Source organism: Ptychodera flava, chromosome 22, assembly GCF_041260155.1.
Source record: "Ptychodera flava strain L36383 chromosome 22, AS_Pfla_20210202, whole genome shotgun sequence".
In the NCBI taxonomy this organism is placed as follows: Eukaryota; Metazoa; Hemichordata; class Enteropneusta; family Ptychoderidae; genus Ptychodera; species Ptychodera flava.
Window position 1 is genome coordinate 3,623,083 of NC_091949.1, and position 19,806 is coordinate 3,642,888.

Sequence of the window (19,806 nt, forward strand, 5' to 3'; positions counted from 1 at the left end):
GTCCGCAAGGCGCGCTTTACCTTAATTTACACTTTGCATACGTATAGTCCCAGAAGTAGCTGTGTGCATCTATTTTCGTGTACATATTGTATAATTCTTCACTATATTAACGATTATTAAAGGGGAAACATTATTGTGACTTTTGATAATGTTTTCATCTTATAAAACATACAAATTTTCTTAAATTTCACCCTAAAAGTGTGCACGAATATAATGTGTTGATGTCGCCAACACAATGTAGACAACAAAGATATCGGACGCTGCACATATATACGGGACGTCCTTAGCAGATGAACACTGAGTATTTCGACATCATCTTGAATAAAGAAGTATATTTTACACAATAAAAATACTAGGGCAGGTAACAACGAAGTTACGAGTTACAAGTCGCTGCTGTCGGAGATGATTTCTACACTTACATAATCCAACGGCCGTCTTTGTATGTGTCTGTTACAATACATTGGTTTGGATCACACGCACAGTGAGGATATGAAAGACCAGAGTTAGAGTGCCACAGAAGTATCTACGGCAGAAACATGTCTAAAAATGATGGTTTAAACATGTAAGAAATGTGATTCAAATATATTATTTGGCATATTAACTAAAACCGTTACGAAAACTGTAATATTCCTTACTTGTAGATAACACACTGTGTGAGGATATTTTACACACAACCTTGTGCGGATGTTGCTTCGCATATATGAAAATAATATACAAATGAAAAATAAGTGTTATTTATCTTTTGTTGTACGATAACCGTATCTTTAATTCGAGAAAGCCGATAACGTCTTTGGAGTAGTAATCTTATTTTGTTGGGCAGTTGGATGACCTTTAGGGCCCAATACCCATTCAACAGTTTAGTCCCCCAGTATACTGGTTCACTGTTCTTGCATGCTGTCTCTGGTCTTCCAAGTCAAGTCCAAAAGGCACTAGGCACTGAAGAGTTTATAACTACTTTCTATTCGTCTGCATGAGGCGCGCTCTTGAATAATAAAAACATTCAAAAATGACTAAATTATGCGTCGTTCCATCACGTGGATCCACAGGTTCCGTAATCGCGGCAATCGAGATCTGCAGATAATTATAAAGGAGAGAATAGGGTTTTCTTTAATGCTGCAGATGTAATTTATGCAGGCATACTTCAGTCCCTGTCGATTAACGCAGTGGATTGTTGACGTCATGTTTTTCTTGGAACAGAAGGTAAAATACCTTTATTCACACTGACTTGGGAACAGCTCAGACATCAGGGATTGCCAACTTATGTATTGACGATGTTATCATACCAGCCATAAAGTAGCTGAGTTGAATATTGCCTCACTCTCAATAATGATTTACCTTTTAACGGACCAGTCAACTATTTTGTAGGGCATGTTGGCGTGGTACATTTTTCATATCCATCAAAAAAGTGTCCTTATTACGTCGACTGAAATGTTTGTAGATACTCACACCAAATTCAATCCACATCCACGTCCATGGACTTTTTCACAAAATTAGTTGTACGTCTGATGAAGACATAGAGACCAAAAATACAGTACATTCATACACCAAATGCCTTTTTTGTACAATATTTAGGCTAAACTAAAATTGTTTCCCCGACAAATGGTTTCTAACCTCGGATGAGGAAATTGAGCAAATAAAATGCCTCGCAGTTTGTAATGCTACACTTCACGATGGACGCCATGTGGAGACACATAAAAGGAAATGGAGTTTATCTTTAGCTTACAGGAGTTACTCGAAAGGTATTCATCTGCTGTCGGATTGGAAAACGCGTAGATATCCTATTCAATGTTCCTGAGGACGCATTCACAATAATACTCATATGCGCTATCAGCTAGAACTTATAGTCTAGTCGGAATATAGGGTCCCCATGCACCCAATGGACATGTTTATGAAACTTACATTATTATAATCCTCATAATTGTCTAGTATTACTTCATGTTCCTTGGTGAAAATTTGTAAGTATTGCCAGTCTGATGTAAGTATTGCCCGTCTGATGTAAGTATTTCCCGTCTGATGTAAGTATTGCCCGTCTGATGTACACTCTACTATAGCTCTGTTTCGTCAAGGCGTTAAGATTGCACGTACTGCGTCAATTATACTCCTGGGGACAAATGTCATATACCAATTACACTGCCCTGGTTTTTAAGGTTAGGCGGAAATAAGCTAAGGGTAACCTCGAGACACTTGTTAATCCAAGTTGCAAATTCAACCAGCCACAGTTGACGTGTGTGTATTTACAACTACACAGACAGCCGATAAACAAAGATAACATTAACTTTGTATTCAACTTATCGCATACACAAACTCTCATTAAATTATTGCTTCAGTAAAAAATAGTTGGCTGATCATGATGATGATCGCTTTATCACGGGAATGTCATCGTAATTTCTATGATGCAAAACTAATGCAAGACACATCCTCCTTTCTGAGAATTTCGTCTTCCATTGAAAAAAATGTGAATATCCAAGACATGACAACATTTCAAATGGCCATGCATCTGAGCACGATAGCAGGTTGTACTCCTAATCTCTCAAAAATCCCCTAACTTTCCGTTGTTACTACGACAACAAAGCTTTGGTAATTTCAGAGAAAATCCAAAAGTATAGCAATTATATTTGAGAGCAAAAGCTAACATATGCTTTATAGGTTACAACACCTTTAAACGGCAGACTAGTTGCTGAGACTACAATACCCAACCATTTTCGCTCAGCAATATCTATATCTGGCAATATCTGTAGCGATTCAAAATAAGACGTAGTTTAACCATTCTGGTAGTCCAAATTACGATAAATCATATTTATTTTAACAATTTGCTTTGACATCGACCTTGTCAACTGCTAACTCTGTGAAATACTAACACCTGTTATTCGAAAAGAAGAAAATGTTATGAACAACATCTACTAGCCCCACACCATAAACATCGCTTGAACGACATTTTAAAGACATTTCTACGAAAATATTGAAGTCATTAGAAATGCGATGTGTTTCACACATTTAATAACTCATGTATATTTCTGTTTTACATTAGAATTTTCTCCACTTAGCAATATTATGAAAGACATAATTTCCACAGAGAGTATCGATCGAAGACGTTGTTTTTAAACATCTCACTCATTAGATTATTATCCATCAACTTGAACTTGGCTACTAATTGTCAATTATATGAGTCAAAGGCAAGAATAGGTGTATTAAAAACGTTCATGGCTTCGGATTGGGCAAATTGTTGTTAAAATAGTCGATTCCAATATACATCTTGACTTCAGGGAACCAATATCAGTGACTATCAGCGAAAGACTTGCAGGGTCCTACACTACGTCATATACAGGGGTTATGTGTCAGTTTTATTCCCATGATTATTTGTGATGACAAAGTACCTCGCATGGGGATTTTCACAAAACTTTTGCATAGTGATATTTGATAAAGTACCTAGGCATCGTTGTAATAAGATGCGTGACCTTTGAACCATACTTGATTTTGACATATATCTTACTGTTTTGATCCTTGACCTTTCCATCTACGCAAACATTAAGCTTACTGCAAATTACCATAAATTATCACATGTCGACCCAGCGAATTTCTGAATTAAATAGACTGCGGTATTCAATTATTGAGACGCAATTTGTTTGCATTAGAATAAATTTATACCATGGTAGACTCCATTACTTTTCGAAATTGCTGTTTTATTTTGAAATCTGTCAGGTGTGACTTCATTTTCTTTTTGCCGTCAAAATGATTTGACAGGAATAATCAATTGCAAACTAATTTATGAAAAATATCGAAGGTGTTTTTGCAAATGAATATAAGCTCTTAAATTTACATGAACCCTAATTTTCACATAAAAATGTCTAAATTATAAATATTATGCAACAATAACTTTCCAATTCCATTCGGTTGACATTGGCTACGTACCACACCTACAGTTAATGAAGTCTAGATATTGCAGTTGCACCGAAAATGCCAGTAAACATTGTGTTGCAGTGATATCTTACCGAAACTACAAAGGAACGTGTATAAAATGGAAACCCACTAAGGTGACTTAAATGGACGGCGGTCAGAAATGAAAGTTAATGGTAAAACAGGTACCCCCCTGATATAATACAAAACTCTTTTGCATTTTCAAAATCCCACTGAGATTGCCGGCTCAGGAAATGATTTGATTGAAGTCTTCCTTCAATACGAGAACAAATATGATTATTATTGCTTTTATTTTCACAGGTCACTTACAAAGCTCTCCTACAAAGGACCCTTAGACTTACTGTGTGTGACGTCGACAGATCAAAGAAGCACAAGGTCATAGGTCATGTTCTACTTCCTCTCAGAGATGTAGATTTCGATGGTAATGAGAAGGTCGTCATGTGGCGTGATCTCGAAAAGGATGTCACAGAGGTGAGATGACAATTTTCCTCGTTTTCCTCAATTTATGTGTAAATCGAAAACATGGTCTGGTATCCAAGTACATTGCGAGATTGTTACATGTGCAGGGTCTCGGATGCTTTAAGCCAACTGTTGACAGAAACTCATTTTACGTCATTGAATTATTTCGAAACAGCCAATCAGATAGAGATTAGTCGTAGTTTCAGACTCCTTAAGTTGCTGTAAATAATGATAATCTACCAATCAGATATCACCTTCCAAGCCACTGCACCTTGCCAGTACTATTATGCTTAGTCTTGCAAATTTTGTCAAAGTACATGAGTCACAATAACACAATCGGAAAAATGGAAGAATTATGTGTCGCTATTTAAGACTATAAAGTCTTGAATCAAAACTTTAAAAGGCACTGTCGTTAAATAGGCGAACAGATAAGAATCTGTTCAATGAAATAAAGATGTATTTTATGTAGACTCACCATCCTCAATTAATAGATTTAACTACATTTATATGCATTGATGGTTTGAAAATGGTTGTGCAAAGCGAGATATTCTAAGTGAGCGCACAATTATTTTCTTATTTGACCAATCCTGTGTCATCACTGACAAAGCTAGCATTTTATCTTGATAAAATCTTCACTACTTATTATTTCATTTTAAAACAGCTCACAGACTGTTCAGTACAGAACGTTGTTTCATTTGGGTGACAACGCATGCGCAGTCAGCGATTGATTTCCGTTACACGATCTTTATTATGTGCGCACATCCTGGTCATTCAATACCATTCTTACCATTTAAATGGAATACACTGAGTGGCTTGGAATATTATTCAGTAAATGTTCTAGGTCATCGGAAGCTATTGATTACTTTCGTCCAAATTTTTTCATGGATGGAAAATAAGATTTGTTTTTGAGGTATTTTACTTTAAATCTATCGCTGAGAGTCATCGGAAAGATTATTGGGAGATGGTTTTTGGAAAATGGAGCATGTTGGAACAGGTGTAAGACAAGCAGGATATGGCGCTTAAAAATATAAAGAATCGATCAATAAACGTAGACTGAGAATATTTCACGCTAGTGAGTGATATCGATTTGAAAAAGGAAGTAAATAGGAAAAAATACAACATCGAAGGTCAAGATCGAAGTGGAATATAACTAACCAAATTACAAATTTTTGTAGACGACTGGTTGTAGAAGAATATGATGATTGCATGCCAGTCATCTATTATGAAGAGAATATTTGCAGAGAAATTCTTGAAAGTGACGTAAACTTTGACGGTGACTACTTTGCATGACAATGGAGAGTTCACGTGACTAACAGTGTCAATTAAACTTTCTGGATTTTAGAGACAACAATGGCAAGCTATTGCACTAACCATTTATGGAAACACAATAATTTATCCTATATGACAAGAAACAACAGAAGCCTTTTGATCACTAATATACTGTACATACATTCATCAATTCATATATATCCCATAACATTGCGAGACACAAAAAAAACAAAACATTTAACATAAAATGAGTGCTTCACATCATTAAAAAAGTTTCAATGTGTGGACTTGCCCCCTACTTTAAATATTATTTGAAAAATTACACTTGAAATTTAGAAATATTTCGCGTACACTAGCAAACGAATATACATCCATGTGTTTTTTACAATCTGTATGACTTGACTTAACGATAATTGTCCACAAAATTTGGGAAACACATAATGTTTGTCCTAAACATATCAAGGAGGAACAATTTTGATCACTAATTTACTGCATGCACATTCAATTTGTCACAAACATTGTAAGCGAAACATTTACAAATGAAATTTGGAAAAAAGTCGAGAACATTAACAACGGAATATAAATTCACTGTGTTTTTTTTCACCCTATTTGAGACGACTTAATTGTAATCGTCCACAAATGAAAACATTTGAGGAATGGTCCATGTACTTGGCCCATTTGTCAGAAAACCTATAAGCCAAGCGTTTGATATTGTAAGTATAAAGAAATATGGTAACAGGCAATATTACTTTATTTGGCAATTTATTATCCACACATCATGTATATTACATGCAAATCAAATCTCCACACATTATGTATATTACATGCAAATCAAATCGCTAGCTTCGAGGGGAAAATGCATGAGAATGATAACTCGGACTTCCTTCACCAAAGGATTGTAATATAAGTTGATGAGTGTCATAACTTATGTTTTAGTGAATCACAAATTGCGATTTACGGCTTTGTTTCAGACAGCATCGGAGAAAGGTGACATCGAATTTTCTCTGGGTTATAACGGCGACATTGAAAGGCTGTCAGTCAAAATACTGGGGGCAAAGGGATTGCCAAAGCCAGAGGGCTACACAACCATTGGTGAGTAACAGAGAGAGAGAGAGAGAGAGAGAGAGAGAGAGAGGGGGGGGAGGGGAAGACAGAGAGGTTACGAGAAACAGTCAATCAAAGAGACAAAGCGACAAAGAATAGAGACAGACGGACAGATATGTTAAGAGAAAGGATAACAGAGAGACAGGAACAGAAAGAACCCAAGATTATTGCTGACGCTCTATCTTCCATGTTTATATTGTCACGAACACAAAGACGGGGAAAAAAATTGTCTGCGTTTCACTCACTAACTACCAGTGATTCTCAACATTCTTTACAGCAAAATCTCAAGGTGTTATTTCTTTAACCTATTTAAAAGACACACTGTGATAAAAAATGTGTTTTCCTTACTTCAATCGAAGGAATTTTTAAAATGCTGTACAAATTTATTGTCATCAATTTGAAAAGCTATTCTACGTTAGGTTTTGAGAATAGTCATCTACGTCACGTTGTATGCACCTGTCTGACATAACATAGTTACCCCAAATTCTAAGTATCCCGGTAAAAGCGTTGCAACTCCTTACGTTCTCTGAATTGCACAATTACAGTAGCGTCAAATATTCCTAACATTTATAAGTTCCTTTGAATTGTGAATGATGGTCGCCAGAAACAGCTGTGTTACTGCTTCTACTATCAACTCATTTTTCTCCTCATTACTTCTGAGTGACTCGGCTATCATATTTTCCAGACACCTATGTCAAGATCAGCCTCCTACACGTCAATAAGGTTATGAAAACGAAGAAATCGTCGGTGATAAAGAGATGCACAGATCCTGTGTTCAATGAATTCTTTTACTTAAAAGTTCCATCAGACCAACTGGACACTACGAGTCTCAGCATTGCCATTATGAGACACGCTCCTGGGGTCAAAGGTGAGAAGATTTATGTCATGTGATTCGACGCACGCATATAAAAGAGATCACATGCCCGAATGAATAATCAAATATTGAACTTAAAATAAGTGCATTAGTCAGTGATTGTTATAGCCAATGTCGTCAATTGTTTCATTTTAATTATAGTGACACTACTACAGTAGGCTTCATCTGATTGGTGCTAACAATACTTTTCAGGAGATTGTATCCAAAAAGGTCTGTGTAAATTTCTAGATAATTGTAAAGGAGCAGTATTTAAGAAATTGTTGTTTGTGTAATTTTAGCAAAGAAAGAGGGTCATTTTCCATTTGATGTGATGTTTCATTAATCTGAGTGTCGCAGGATGGGATAGGATCAATTTAAGTTGACGTTTTCGACAAATGTAAATGTATCAAACGTAAGCATTTTTGCATAATTGTGTTTAATTGAGATGGAACCTCGTATTCTGACACAGCTCGAAGACGGTTTATGCGGAAATTCTTTTGTTTATTATTATTATTATTATTATTATACTTTATTTCAAAAGGGTAATCTGATTAAAATAGATAAATTGTAATTTACATAAGGGAGCCGTGATTAATTACGGCTTGGGGGTCTGAGGAATTTCATCGGAAATTCTGAAATTTCGAGTAAACCCCCATGCCAACAATGATGAATTTCAGTAAGCCCGCTCTCTGACACAGAAATTTTCACTGACTCTCCCCCACTAAGAAAAGTTAAATATCAATACATGTATTTACAAAATTTACAAAACTACAGCAATAGTAAAGACCTTTCAAATCCTGGTGTACCCTGCTTGAATATCATCAGTTATCTCACGGCGGTTGAAAAAGGTGAAACCAACAAAATGAAATTTAAAGTCACAACAAAATATAGATATAAAAGCTCACGCTATAGCCAGTATCCAACCATATAGTATTGTTTAATTTTGATGGGTATCATAACAGGGTTTTCACTAGGATATCTGAAAGGGCTGAATTTGAAAGTACAGAGGGGAGAACGCGCAAGGGGCTGAGGGGGACGTGCCAAAGGGGGTGCCGCCTCTCTTGTGTAGAAAAATTTGAGAAATTGTTGTGTGCAATGGTGCAATCTGAGAGGTGTTTCAATTTATTTAGCGCCAAAAATTGAGTAACCCCCTTCTCTCTCAACATTTTGAGCACTCCCCTTGTAACTTTCAGTTTTTTGAGTGACCCCTCCAGACCCGACCCCCATGCCGTAAATAATGACTTCCTAAGATAGGCATAACTATCGTGAACAGAGGATGTCAATTAATTTTCAGGGAATTTTCAGGGAATTGTCAGGTAATTATCGAACTGTTGCCATCGAGTCCGACAGTTTCACATTAAGAAAGTGCATGCAAATGATATGTTCTGTAGTAATGGATGCCCAGTGGTGATGAACATACTATATTTGTTACGCAAAGCAGATTAACTTGGTTCAGGATCAGAGGTTTATCGGCACCTGGTAGAAGATTGCTTAATGGTAACCTTTCTACGTAGTGAAATAACTGTAACTGAAAATTGACCTGAGGAACACTGTTGTATATTATTCTATGCTGTGACTATTACTTGTAGGTCGATGGTACATGGCATCTCTTTGTGAGAAAAAGTGTTGCCAAGCGATTTCTTTGCGAGCAGACACATTTTTGTCGCATCGGCGGGAGGAGAACGAGCGGGCGGACATTTTTTGTCAGCGGGTGGAGAAATTCTGTTCTCTTTGCCCAGTGCGCAACTTAGGAAAAAAACCCATGTTGAAAAGGCAGGGAGTGTGATTTGATCGTTTTAGGAGGATTCCAATTGGGAAAGCAAAAGAGATGGCGGTGGTAATTTTTTTCGTGGGCACAGGGTAAATGGGTTTCCTGTCGGGGAGATTGGAAACTACATGTAGTTTGTGCGAGGGGAGAAATTCTAGTCGTAGGAGGATTTCAGTCGCGAACAGTAATCACTTTCCCTTCAAATTTTAATAGTGTTCCAAATACATTACAAATAGCACAATTACATATATAATAATACTCCAGTGGTTACAATGTAAAGACTAATTTACTGCCGTTAAAGATATAATAAGAGTACTCTGACTTGCCGATACACTGTACTATCGATTGCTGTGACATAGCACAGCTGTTAGAGTAAGCCCCCAGACAACCACTACATTGTAGCACAGACAAGAATTTCTATGATTGTAGTTGTCTCAAGAAGGGCGTTTGAATTGCCCTGACATCGATGTATATGGCGTTCTTGCTATCGTTGAAATCCAAATTACTTCCTGATATGAAAATGCTCAATGAGAAATAAGAGTGGAACTGCAAGACTCGAAAACTGCACTAAGTGGGCTCAAAAAGTCCCACTGCGCGTTTAGCATCGAATTCACAGATGTTAGGTCTGTTTGCACAATGAAACTGAAATAAAAACCATAAATATGACAGAAATAGACTTAACTGCCCTCTCATAGGAGCCAGATGAAAGAGTGTTCATGGTATTGATTGGCGATCGGCTTGGTATGAAAAGGAAACATCTTAGAGATTTTCTTGAGGAAACATCTTGCCGAATCGCATGAAAGTTAGGAAAATGCTCTCGGCTCCATAAGAGGCAAATTTTTCATTTTGTATTTTTCTCATGAAATACCAACGAATTGTACTACTCCTTGTCGATGTAAAACTCCCAATAAGTAGAGACAGAAAGTCCCAAAGATATCTAGGTCTTACTGCACACACATACTGCACGCTTGTGGTAACAAAATAAGAGAAGCTATATGACCGAACGCAAACTTTCGGTGGAGGCCGATGGTGTAGATGTAATACACGGACTCACCGGTTACAGGGGCACAATCACATATGCAGATCAACCCACAGCTCTTAGTGACGTATTGTGCCAAGCTCTACGTATTTCCTTTCGATTTCAAGTTGTTATTGCCATTTTCTGTGGTGTATATTCAGAATAACCGGTATTAGCTTTAGGTCTCCTGCGATGTTTGCTGGTGAATACATGAAGTTTAAATTTGATGTCCTTCAGTGTTCCCTCAGCGTGCATGTTGTGTCCGTAGTTAAACGAAGATGTACAGTGGCGAGCACTTCGCTCTCGTACTCGAACTATACTGATGATTTTGTTGTAGATGTATAACAACAGGTAGATATCTTTAGGTAAGCACAACACGTGACGAAATCTTGGTAAGAAACATAAAATGAAAACATTAAAAATAACAGCTCTTTCTGCTCTGTTTTATTAAATAGATTAGAAAATATGTCCTTTCCTCCAGTGTTTTAGCCAACGTACATGTTTGAAGGAAATTGTGCTTCCTCTCTTGAAATGATTTTGAATTTAATATTCGAAAAGGGACAGATGATATTATTATATTATCCAGAATTATAATATTAACAGGGGTGATGAATGGCGATGTGACTCTGTTATGTTTGGGTAACGTCCATGACATGCCACAGTACTACAAGGCGCTATAACACAATGCAAAAAGATTAAAAAATAAACAAGATGGTTTACCTTCAGATTCAAAGCATGCCTTGAATTTAGCATGCTTTGCCTCGTGACATATTTTACATTAAGCGTACCGATAGAGTTGCTTGCGGGACGTTTCAGTGTTTAAATTTGAAGGTTGAAATGTGTAACAAAATTTGGGATTAACATTAATTTTCAGTATTTACTACAGGTTTTCGAAAACAAGAAAACTAGAAAAGACATTGTAATCTTATATGTAAATAAACTACAAAACTGGGTTAAATTCGCAGTAATTGGCATTGATGACAATAATGTCTTCAGAAATAGAGAGTTTTTACATTTTGGGAATTATCACTCTTTATTGCATGCATTCCTGCAAAATCACTATATCAAGTAATTCTATTAACACAGTTCGCGCCTATAAAACGAAAGACGTAAACTTTTGCCAAAAGTTTCCTCAAGTAGTAAAATTTTGTTCAACATTATCTTGCAAAATCAAGAATAAAAACTGCAGGTAACCGTGCAAATTTTGGTACCAGAGAAACAACTTACACTTACCCACTCTTGAAATTCAACATGGCCGCCACCCCTGTGTTAACTCTATGGGAAAACATCAGTTTTTCGAATTTAGTAACAATAAGGCGGACAAACCTTTATTTACTTCGTGAGCTTCAAAACCAGCCCTCACATGAGGTACTAGACCAAAAACGTATTGTAAAAGTTTGAGAGTCCGAATTACTGTCCCCGAGGTTCATTCTGTCTTAACAATCAGTGTATTGTATCAGTGTATTGTATCAGTGTATTGTATCAGTGTATTGTATCAGTGTATTGTATCAGTGTATTGTATCAGTGTATTGTATCAGTGTATTGTATCAGTGTATTGTATCAGTGTATTGTATCAGTGTATTGTATCAGTGTATTGTATCAGTGTATTGTATCAGTGTATTGTGTCAGTGTATTGTATCAGTGTATTGTATCAGTGTATTGTATCAGTGTATTGTATCAGTGTATTGTATCAGTGTATTGTATCAGTGTATTGTATCAGTGTATTGTATCAGTGTATTGTATCAGTGTATTGTATCAGTGTATTGTATCAGTGTATTGTATCAGTGTATTGTTAGAAAAGATGAAATTTACCTGATGATTAGATCATTCTTGATATTTACCATTGTGTGGTCGTAGAGCGATCGATGATTACCGCTAGATTTAGAAAGAAAACGTCATATAAACAACTTGTGCTTATCTGTTCCTTTTCGAGATTTAAGTCATACGAACACTATATATCAGCTTATTTGTCTACTAACAAAACAAGAGTTATCTTTTAATAAACAACTTGCAGATTATACTTTTACTTTATATAAACAAAGAAATACCTTGTTATATTTATTATTAGCTAATATTATTATACTGTAATACTTTATCTTTATTGAAGAAAATTTGAACTTATTTTTTATCACACTTTTATTGCCACAAATGTGATGTAAATCCTATATTTACAAGCAGGCAATAAAAATATTATTATTATTATCATATACATTTTGCCACAAGGAAATAGAGACGTTTTCAAATTTTTAATCGAATTCTGAACCCGAAGAGAGGTCAAATCCCGATACGAGATGAACCGGACTGTCTTGTGAGGAAACTGTTCACGCTTGTGTTACAAATCGATTTTACTGAGGGACTGTCAATGGCTACAATTATGTATTATTTGCTGGAAAGGAGCGTATTTTCATGTAATTATGTCATTATCGGCTCAGTAGAGAGTAAATTACAGATCAAAGTCTGGCTTTTAGTAGCTAGCTTATATGTAATTTTGTTAAGTACCCACGACCCAATAAAATTATCAGAAATTTGTTCAAATTATGTGTTGCGTTGCCTAGTGATTTCACAATTTTTTCATCGAACTTCCATCCGTCTCGTTCACCTTAAAAGGGCCGAAAGTGTTAAAGCAATTACAATCGAAGATCGCTGACATAAGAAAATAATGAATGGTCTGAAATTGTTACATGCCACTGTCCGCATGTTTAGTGACTTTGACAAACTGATGGCTTTAAATACCCAAAATATAGACAAATACGAACACTGCAAGTCGTCTTTCCTCTTTGCTGCGATGAAACACCAAGAGATGATTAATAATCGATTTTCATTTACTGATCTTCATCGCATTTATGTGACAGTTTTTTCACCAGAACCTCGATGCGACTTTCATATGACTTCACTCATGAAAAGTAATCTCTCTCTCTCTCTCTCTCTCTCTCTCTCTCTCTCTCTCTCTCTCTCTCTCTCTCTCCCCAGGTGATAGACAAATTGGTCGAGTGGTTGTCGGGCCTTTTATGTATGCGCGTGGCAAAGAATTGGAACACTGGAATGAAATGGTCAGCAACCAAAAGGAACTGGTCACATACTGGCATCCCCTAACATAAGTGAGACGAAACAGAACAAGAAATTCATTGGTATTATATTCATATTTGCATGGCCTCAGCATGTAAAGATGTGCATGCAGGCAATATGAGATCGATGCGAGATAGCTGGATTAGGCAGGGTATGGACAGTGTAAGACCCAAGATATAGTATTAACAACAAGGGATATCGAAGACAGGAAATGAGCAAAATCCTGATTATCTCGAGCATAATCTCCTCATGATGTATTATGAAAAATGAGTGGTATTAAGTATGTTATTAAATATAAGCTATTTCAACCACTGTAAAACAAAAAGTAAATATATTCACATCGATATATTTAATTATTTGGAAAAAGAGTTAAAATTGTACAAGCTTCATGTGACGCTGATGTGAAACACGGTTCCACAATATTTACTATATAGGGACATTGTGAAGCATATTTGTGGCATTTTTTTAATGCCAGGTTGCGCAGTAAAGACTTTCTTGTAACCTGATATCAAATATTTTAAAAATGATGAAAATCTGAAATCACGGCTCCTTATGGAACTAATATAGGATTCATTAATGGATTCTCGTTTTATTTTTAAAGATTAATTTTTGTTACATATTGTTCGAGATAATAAAGCTTACGCAAAGAAATGTTGGTATTGGAGATCTTCAACGCAGCATAAATCATCTTTTCATTCTTTTCGCTGTCGGGGTTTTCTGAGAGAACATCTATCAAAAGATGATAATGTTGTTAAAGCATTGCAGGAACCTTTAGCTTACTACTTCTGTCACTGTATTCCAAGTTTTTAACAGAACTGTCTTTTCACCATCACCTCACGTTTCGAGACTTTTAGCAGTTTTTAATGGAAGCTACCAATTTGAAAGTAATAATTTGAAAAGGGGGAGTGGATAGGAACATTGTCATGTAAAGTCATTACGTATTTAATCTCAAATGATGAAATGATGTACACCATTGAAAGTCTTTGTGTACAGATACTCAGCGTAAGACAGTTTTGCTTCGAAATTGACATAAGCCAACAAAAAGCATGGCTTTGACTTGACATTGCAGGTTGCTGTTGTTCATGTCAGCATACAGTTACGGGGGAAATACGTCGTGTTCGGCAATCTACTTTAAATTTTGTCAGGAAACATCTTAAACTTTGCTATGAAAACCAGTTTAGCCATCGAATGAACACGAGTCTGTGAGAGGACATTTTACTGCTGTGACATCTCACAAAGAAAAGCTAATCAACTCCAAACACAACATCTTTCAAGTTGGAGAAGGAAACTTTCTGCTAGCCAGTAAGTCAAACGTACAGTCCACATCTAGTGTACCCGCGTAACCTTCAGCTTGTTCCTCATGTAAAAGGGGTCATTATTAAAGGAACCGTTTTATGAATATTGTTAATGTTTTTATAATGTATAATTATGTATGAATAACTTAACGACTTTACAAATGTATTCTTACACCCAGATGTGAACTGAATGTGCGCCCGTGTACTGGAGCTAATAAAACAAATATATTGTACTGATTCTCGGTTTGTGCATTTGCATGGAAAGGGATGAGATGAAGGAACGAAAACCTGGCATCAGTTGTGGATGCCAAGAAAATCAAATGGTCTAAAAACCAATGATGAACATTGTGTATACCAACTTTTAGGATGTTTAGTTCAGTACAACTGAGTTATACTCCACCGCAACAGTTCATTAAGCACGCAAATTAATTACGAATGCTCACCAGCACTCTCTTTCGGGATGTCCGAAGTTCTGCCGAGACTGACCGCCATTGGTCCATTTCTTTATGTTTCGTCGTTGGACTAATCTTCGAATTTGTTTGACAAAAATGAAAGTCGTCTGACAAATGTTACTACATCTTCCAACGAGGGCCCGCCCGCAACTTTCTTGCGATCTTATCAACGATTAGTCAATTCTTCATGTTTCATTTGTAGACTAATAAATGAATTAATTTAAATCTCATTACAATATGGTATTGTATCTGCGATATATTGGTATGCCAATCTAGAAAGTTATCTCTGACCCCAGAAAATTGTCTACGCGAAATTATCCAGGTACATCCCAGGCCCGAAGCATTTAATTTTTTTTAAAATTAGGGTGGGTGCTTATCCGGAACCCATCCCGCCATGTCCAAGATGATTGGTTTCACTGTTAGCAAAAGAAGAGAGAAAAAGGTGCGACGTATGCTGTGCTGTTTAAAATACGTGATTCAAGCACATGATAACAGTCATTCAGCGCAAAATCTGCCAATCCCATTGGTTTGCATGTAGAAATGTAAGAATGTATCCTCGTAATATCGTAATTTTCTTGAAACGTTCAAGAAAGATTTGAAATGATAAGTCATTTTATAAATTACATTCAAAAAGAGGGTCACGGTGCTACATTCAAAGATATAACAGCAAAAACTATTCCATTCTTTTAAAAAAACCTCGCAAAAGTGCTGACTCAGCAGTTAACTTTGCCCTTTTGATAAACATATCATTCTGTACCTTCATTGTAAGGTCAGCAACATCCTTCCTTGTACAGCTACAATATGAAATTGTTTATAAAGGAATGATTTCTAACTCTACAGTGCAGGAATAGCGACACTTCAGTGTCAATCAGCTGCCAACATGTTCAGGGCTGAAAGTTGTCTTAAAGCAGTGAAAACTGCATAAAATCAAAGGGTATGGCATATATTAAGATGTGAACACTACTGCTTCTCATCATTATACTTGTCTACTCACTGTATACCCTAAACACCATATGCAAAAATTAGAAAATTTACAATATTTCCTGACAAGTTTTCGACGTGTGATTTGTTGTAATTATCAACAGATGACAAAAAAGGTACCCGTTCATGATAGAAAAAGCAAAGAGTAGAGGTACTTCATGACCCTGTATCTAACATAATAAGACTGTAACCTCCTTACTCTGTATAGTTTCATGATATAATCAATCAATGCAAGACATATGCAAAAATCAGAAAATGACATCGCTGACAAGTTTTATGTTTTGTTGAAATCATAACAAAGTACAAAAAGCGTAAATGCAAAATTTCATTTAAATATACCAATTAATACAGATGCTTCTAGCGTCAACGATTTATGATAAACTATTACCGATTTTTATTTTGTGCGGGTCTGTTACATCGACCATTCAGACCACACCTACAAATTGCATCGATACAAACCACGCCTACAAATTGCATCGATCCAAACCACGCCTACAAATTGCATCAATTCAAACCACGCCTACAAACTGCATCAATCATTCAAACCACGCCTACAAATTGCATCGATCCAAACCACGCCTACAAACTGCATCAATCATTCAAACCACGCCTACAAATTGCATCGATCCAAACCACGCCTACAAATTGCATCGATCCAAACCACGCCTACAAATTGCATCAATCATTCAAACCACGTCTAAAAATTGCATCGATCCAAACCACGCCTACAAACTGCATCGATCGTTCAAACCATGATGCCTATCGGTTCCCAGAAAGTTGTAGTCGTCAAACTTGTATCACTGCAACTACATTCTGCCCTATCTGAAAGTTACTCCAGAGATATCAATTACTTTCCAAGATTATGCAAAGTAGGATTGCAAGTCAAGCACGAGATTAAGTCTAACTGATATAACCTCCAAATTTGATCAGGTCTTGCAATTGACTCGAAATATCTCTACACTAAATCTCGGCTTGGTCTACTAAGCCGTCTTTGAGATACATGTATTGATGACACAGCTAATCACAGGAACACACACACACACGTTCACTGATAGACAAAAAAATTGGAAGACTAAAATTTAATACACAACTATACTCATAAGCAATACTTAAAGTGTGGGTATAAATATACTTACATTTTTCAAAAACCACCACTCAATATTCAATCAATGAAAAAAAGCAAACAGAAGTAACATTACATATTGGACCCTAATGAAGTAAAGCAATTAACTGCCAATGGGAGAGCTAATGGTCTCCTGTATATCATTTTCATTACACACATCCTAACTCATTCCGTCTGTGAAAATCGATATTTATTCATCTAAGTCTGATCAATGCTGCTAAAACGTAACTGAAAGTTACAATAAATGAAAACTGCCACTAAAATGCCAGAGTTCTTGAAGGACAAAGAATTTCGAGACCCATTGATATAATGTATATACAATCAAGTTGCTACTGTTGAAATTGTATCGATGTCATCACTGTTGAAAATCTTCAACATTTTTATCATCATCTTCTTAGTTTTACACCTCTGACGTCATCGGACTGGTAATTATAGGAAAGTTGTCCTTGCAAGGTATACTGTACTACTTGAAATATTGTCAGAACTATCCTTGTCAGTCCATTAGTCGACTCACACGTTTATAACATATTGATTGAATGGATTGTGACAGAAAACACGTGTTGGTCTGGTGCATGGTGGTATGGATATCCCTGTCAATACAATCAATATAATCTGCTGATCACATACACTCACCTTTAGGTAGAACATGCTTTGAAAGTGAAAGTTTGCTAAAACTTTCCTCAAGTAAACTTTCAATCAATCTCTTACAAAATTAAGTATGAAAATCAGGGGTATAAAGCAAAATTTGGTACTAGAGAAACGAATTACCTAACATTTACTGATGTTTGAAATTCAAAATGGCCGCCATCCCTGTATTAACATTACAGGGGAAAAAAATCTTGATTTTCGGAAATCTAAGACTTTGAAAGTTTTCTTACTGCGAGAGCTGTAAAATGAGCCCACACAAGTGGAAACCAGAAGAGTGCGGTAAAAATTTAATCCAAATAGGTGTCCCAAAGGTGCAATTTTATTCTAACACGAACACCAACATTGCCCAAGAATGCCCGAATACTTCATTAGATGACCACAAAGTATATCCAACTGTTGTGTTTTTATCAAGTACTTTCATATCATCCAATCAGTCTCTTAATTTCTACAAAATTCCATTTGTAATTTGTGTACGTCACCGCTGTTATGACCAAGTATTTCCTGAAAGTTGATACCCTACTTGTCCTTTCATAGAAGATTAATATGGAGACTTATCTAGGTGCTTGCCTTCCTGGTTTAAATGCTAAATATTGTGTTTTCCTATCTTCTCAGAGGGAATGCCAGAATCTATTCACAGATTTGCAACTGTAAAGTAAACTGACCTGGAATACGTTGTAATCCTTAGAGACAGCGCCTTCAAAATTTGTCTGATCAAAATATCCAAGGCCATCCTTGGATTTTTTCATCAAATGGTTTACAATCCACCTTTACTTTGGCAACATACAATCATAAATACATACAACCTAAAGCTTCGGTCAAAAAACACTATACAGACTATGGATGAAAATGTTTGTAAATTCATGAAGCCTTTCAATCTTCTCTGATATTATAAGGGCAAAGCTGGATTCATTTTGATTCCTGCAAGATTTTTTTTATTTCCATTGAAAGCATCTGACTCTACAGCTCCCATGTCACTTATCAATAATGCACTGAATGTTGCCACATGAATATTACATTTCATAAAATCTTTGCTGTACTCTAGTCCATGCATTTTACAATCAAAGGTCTAACTTGAATTGCTGCAAATAAAATATCTCACCCATGGGTCTACGACTATAAGCAATAAAAGACGATTTCCAGCTGTATCTTGTACATTACAAAATACAACCAGATAATATGATCAGAATCACCTGATCTACTCTATGTTGCAGGCATTTTTGTCCATGGGTCTGGCTTTCAATTAATGGAGTTCTCTGTGAGACAAAGGTAGATTGTGCCACATCTCTGTCAGCAAGTTTCGGAATTTTTTAAGTGAAGCACACTAAATTTTGCTAGAAAACACACTGGCAAAGTAATAAATTATCAAAAAACACAAGAGAAAAAATAGGGGAAAACTGGTTTTCAATAGAAGAAATACTCTAATAATCAGGATTGGATCTCGAAGTCTCCACATTGATGCAATGCTTTAAAGTGTGCAAGCTGATTATGGGGTACATGTGTTATCAAATAGTAAATATTATGGGATACATGTGTTATCAATATAGTAAATATTATGGATACATGTGTTATCAAAATAGTAAATATTATGGGGTACATGTGTTATCAAATATTAAATATTATGGGGTACATGTGTTATCAAAATAGTAAATATTATGGGGTACATGTGTTATCAAAATAGTAAATATTATGGGGTACATGTGTTATCAAAATAGTAAATATTATGGGGTACATGTGTTATCAAAATAGTAAATATTATGGGGTACATGTGTTATCAAAATAGTAAATATTATGGGATACATGTGTTATCAATATAGTAAATATTGTGCATCCCAGAAATGTAGTACTCTTTTATAAC

General features: G+C 36.0%; 1 protein-coding gene across 2 annotated transcripts in view; it reads left to right on the plus strand.

Moving 5' to 3' along the window:
* Positions 1–14,985, plus strand: part of LOC139122476 (synaptotagmin-15-like) — a 95,073-nt gene extending 80,088 nt beyond the window's left edge. For both annotated transcript variants that reach the window (XM_070687873.1, XM_070687872.1), the window contains exons 5-8: positions 4,216–4,386; positions 6,615–6,735; positions 7,433–7,615; positions 13,357–14,985. In XM_070687873.1, coding sequence (XP_070543974.1) covers positions 4,216–4,386; positions 6,615–6,735; positions 7,433–7,615; positions 13,357–13,484 — 603 coding nt within the window. In that variant the 3' untranslated portion in view covers positions 13,485–14,985. The remainder of the gene's footprint in view (positions 1–4,215; positions 4,387–6,614; positions 6,736–7,432; positions 7,616–13,356) is intronic.
* Positions 14,986–19,806: the final 4,821 nt, after the last annotated feature.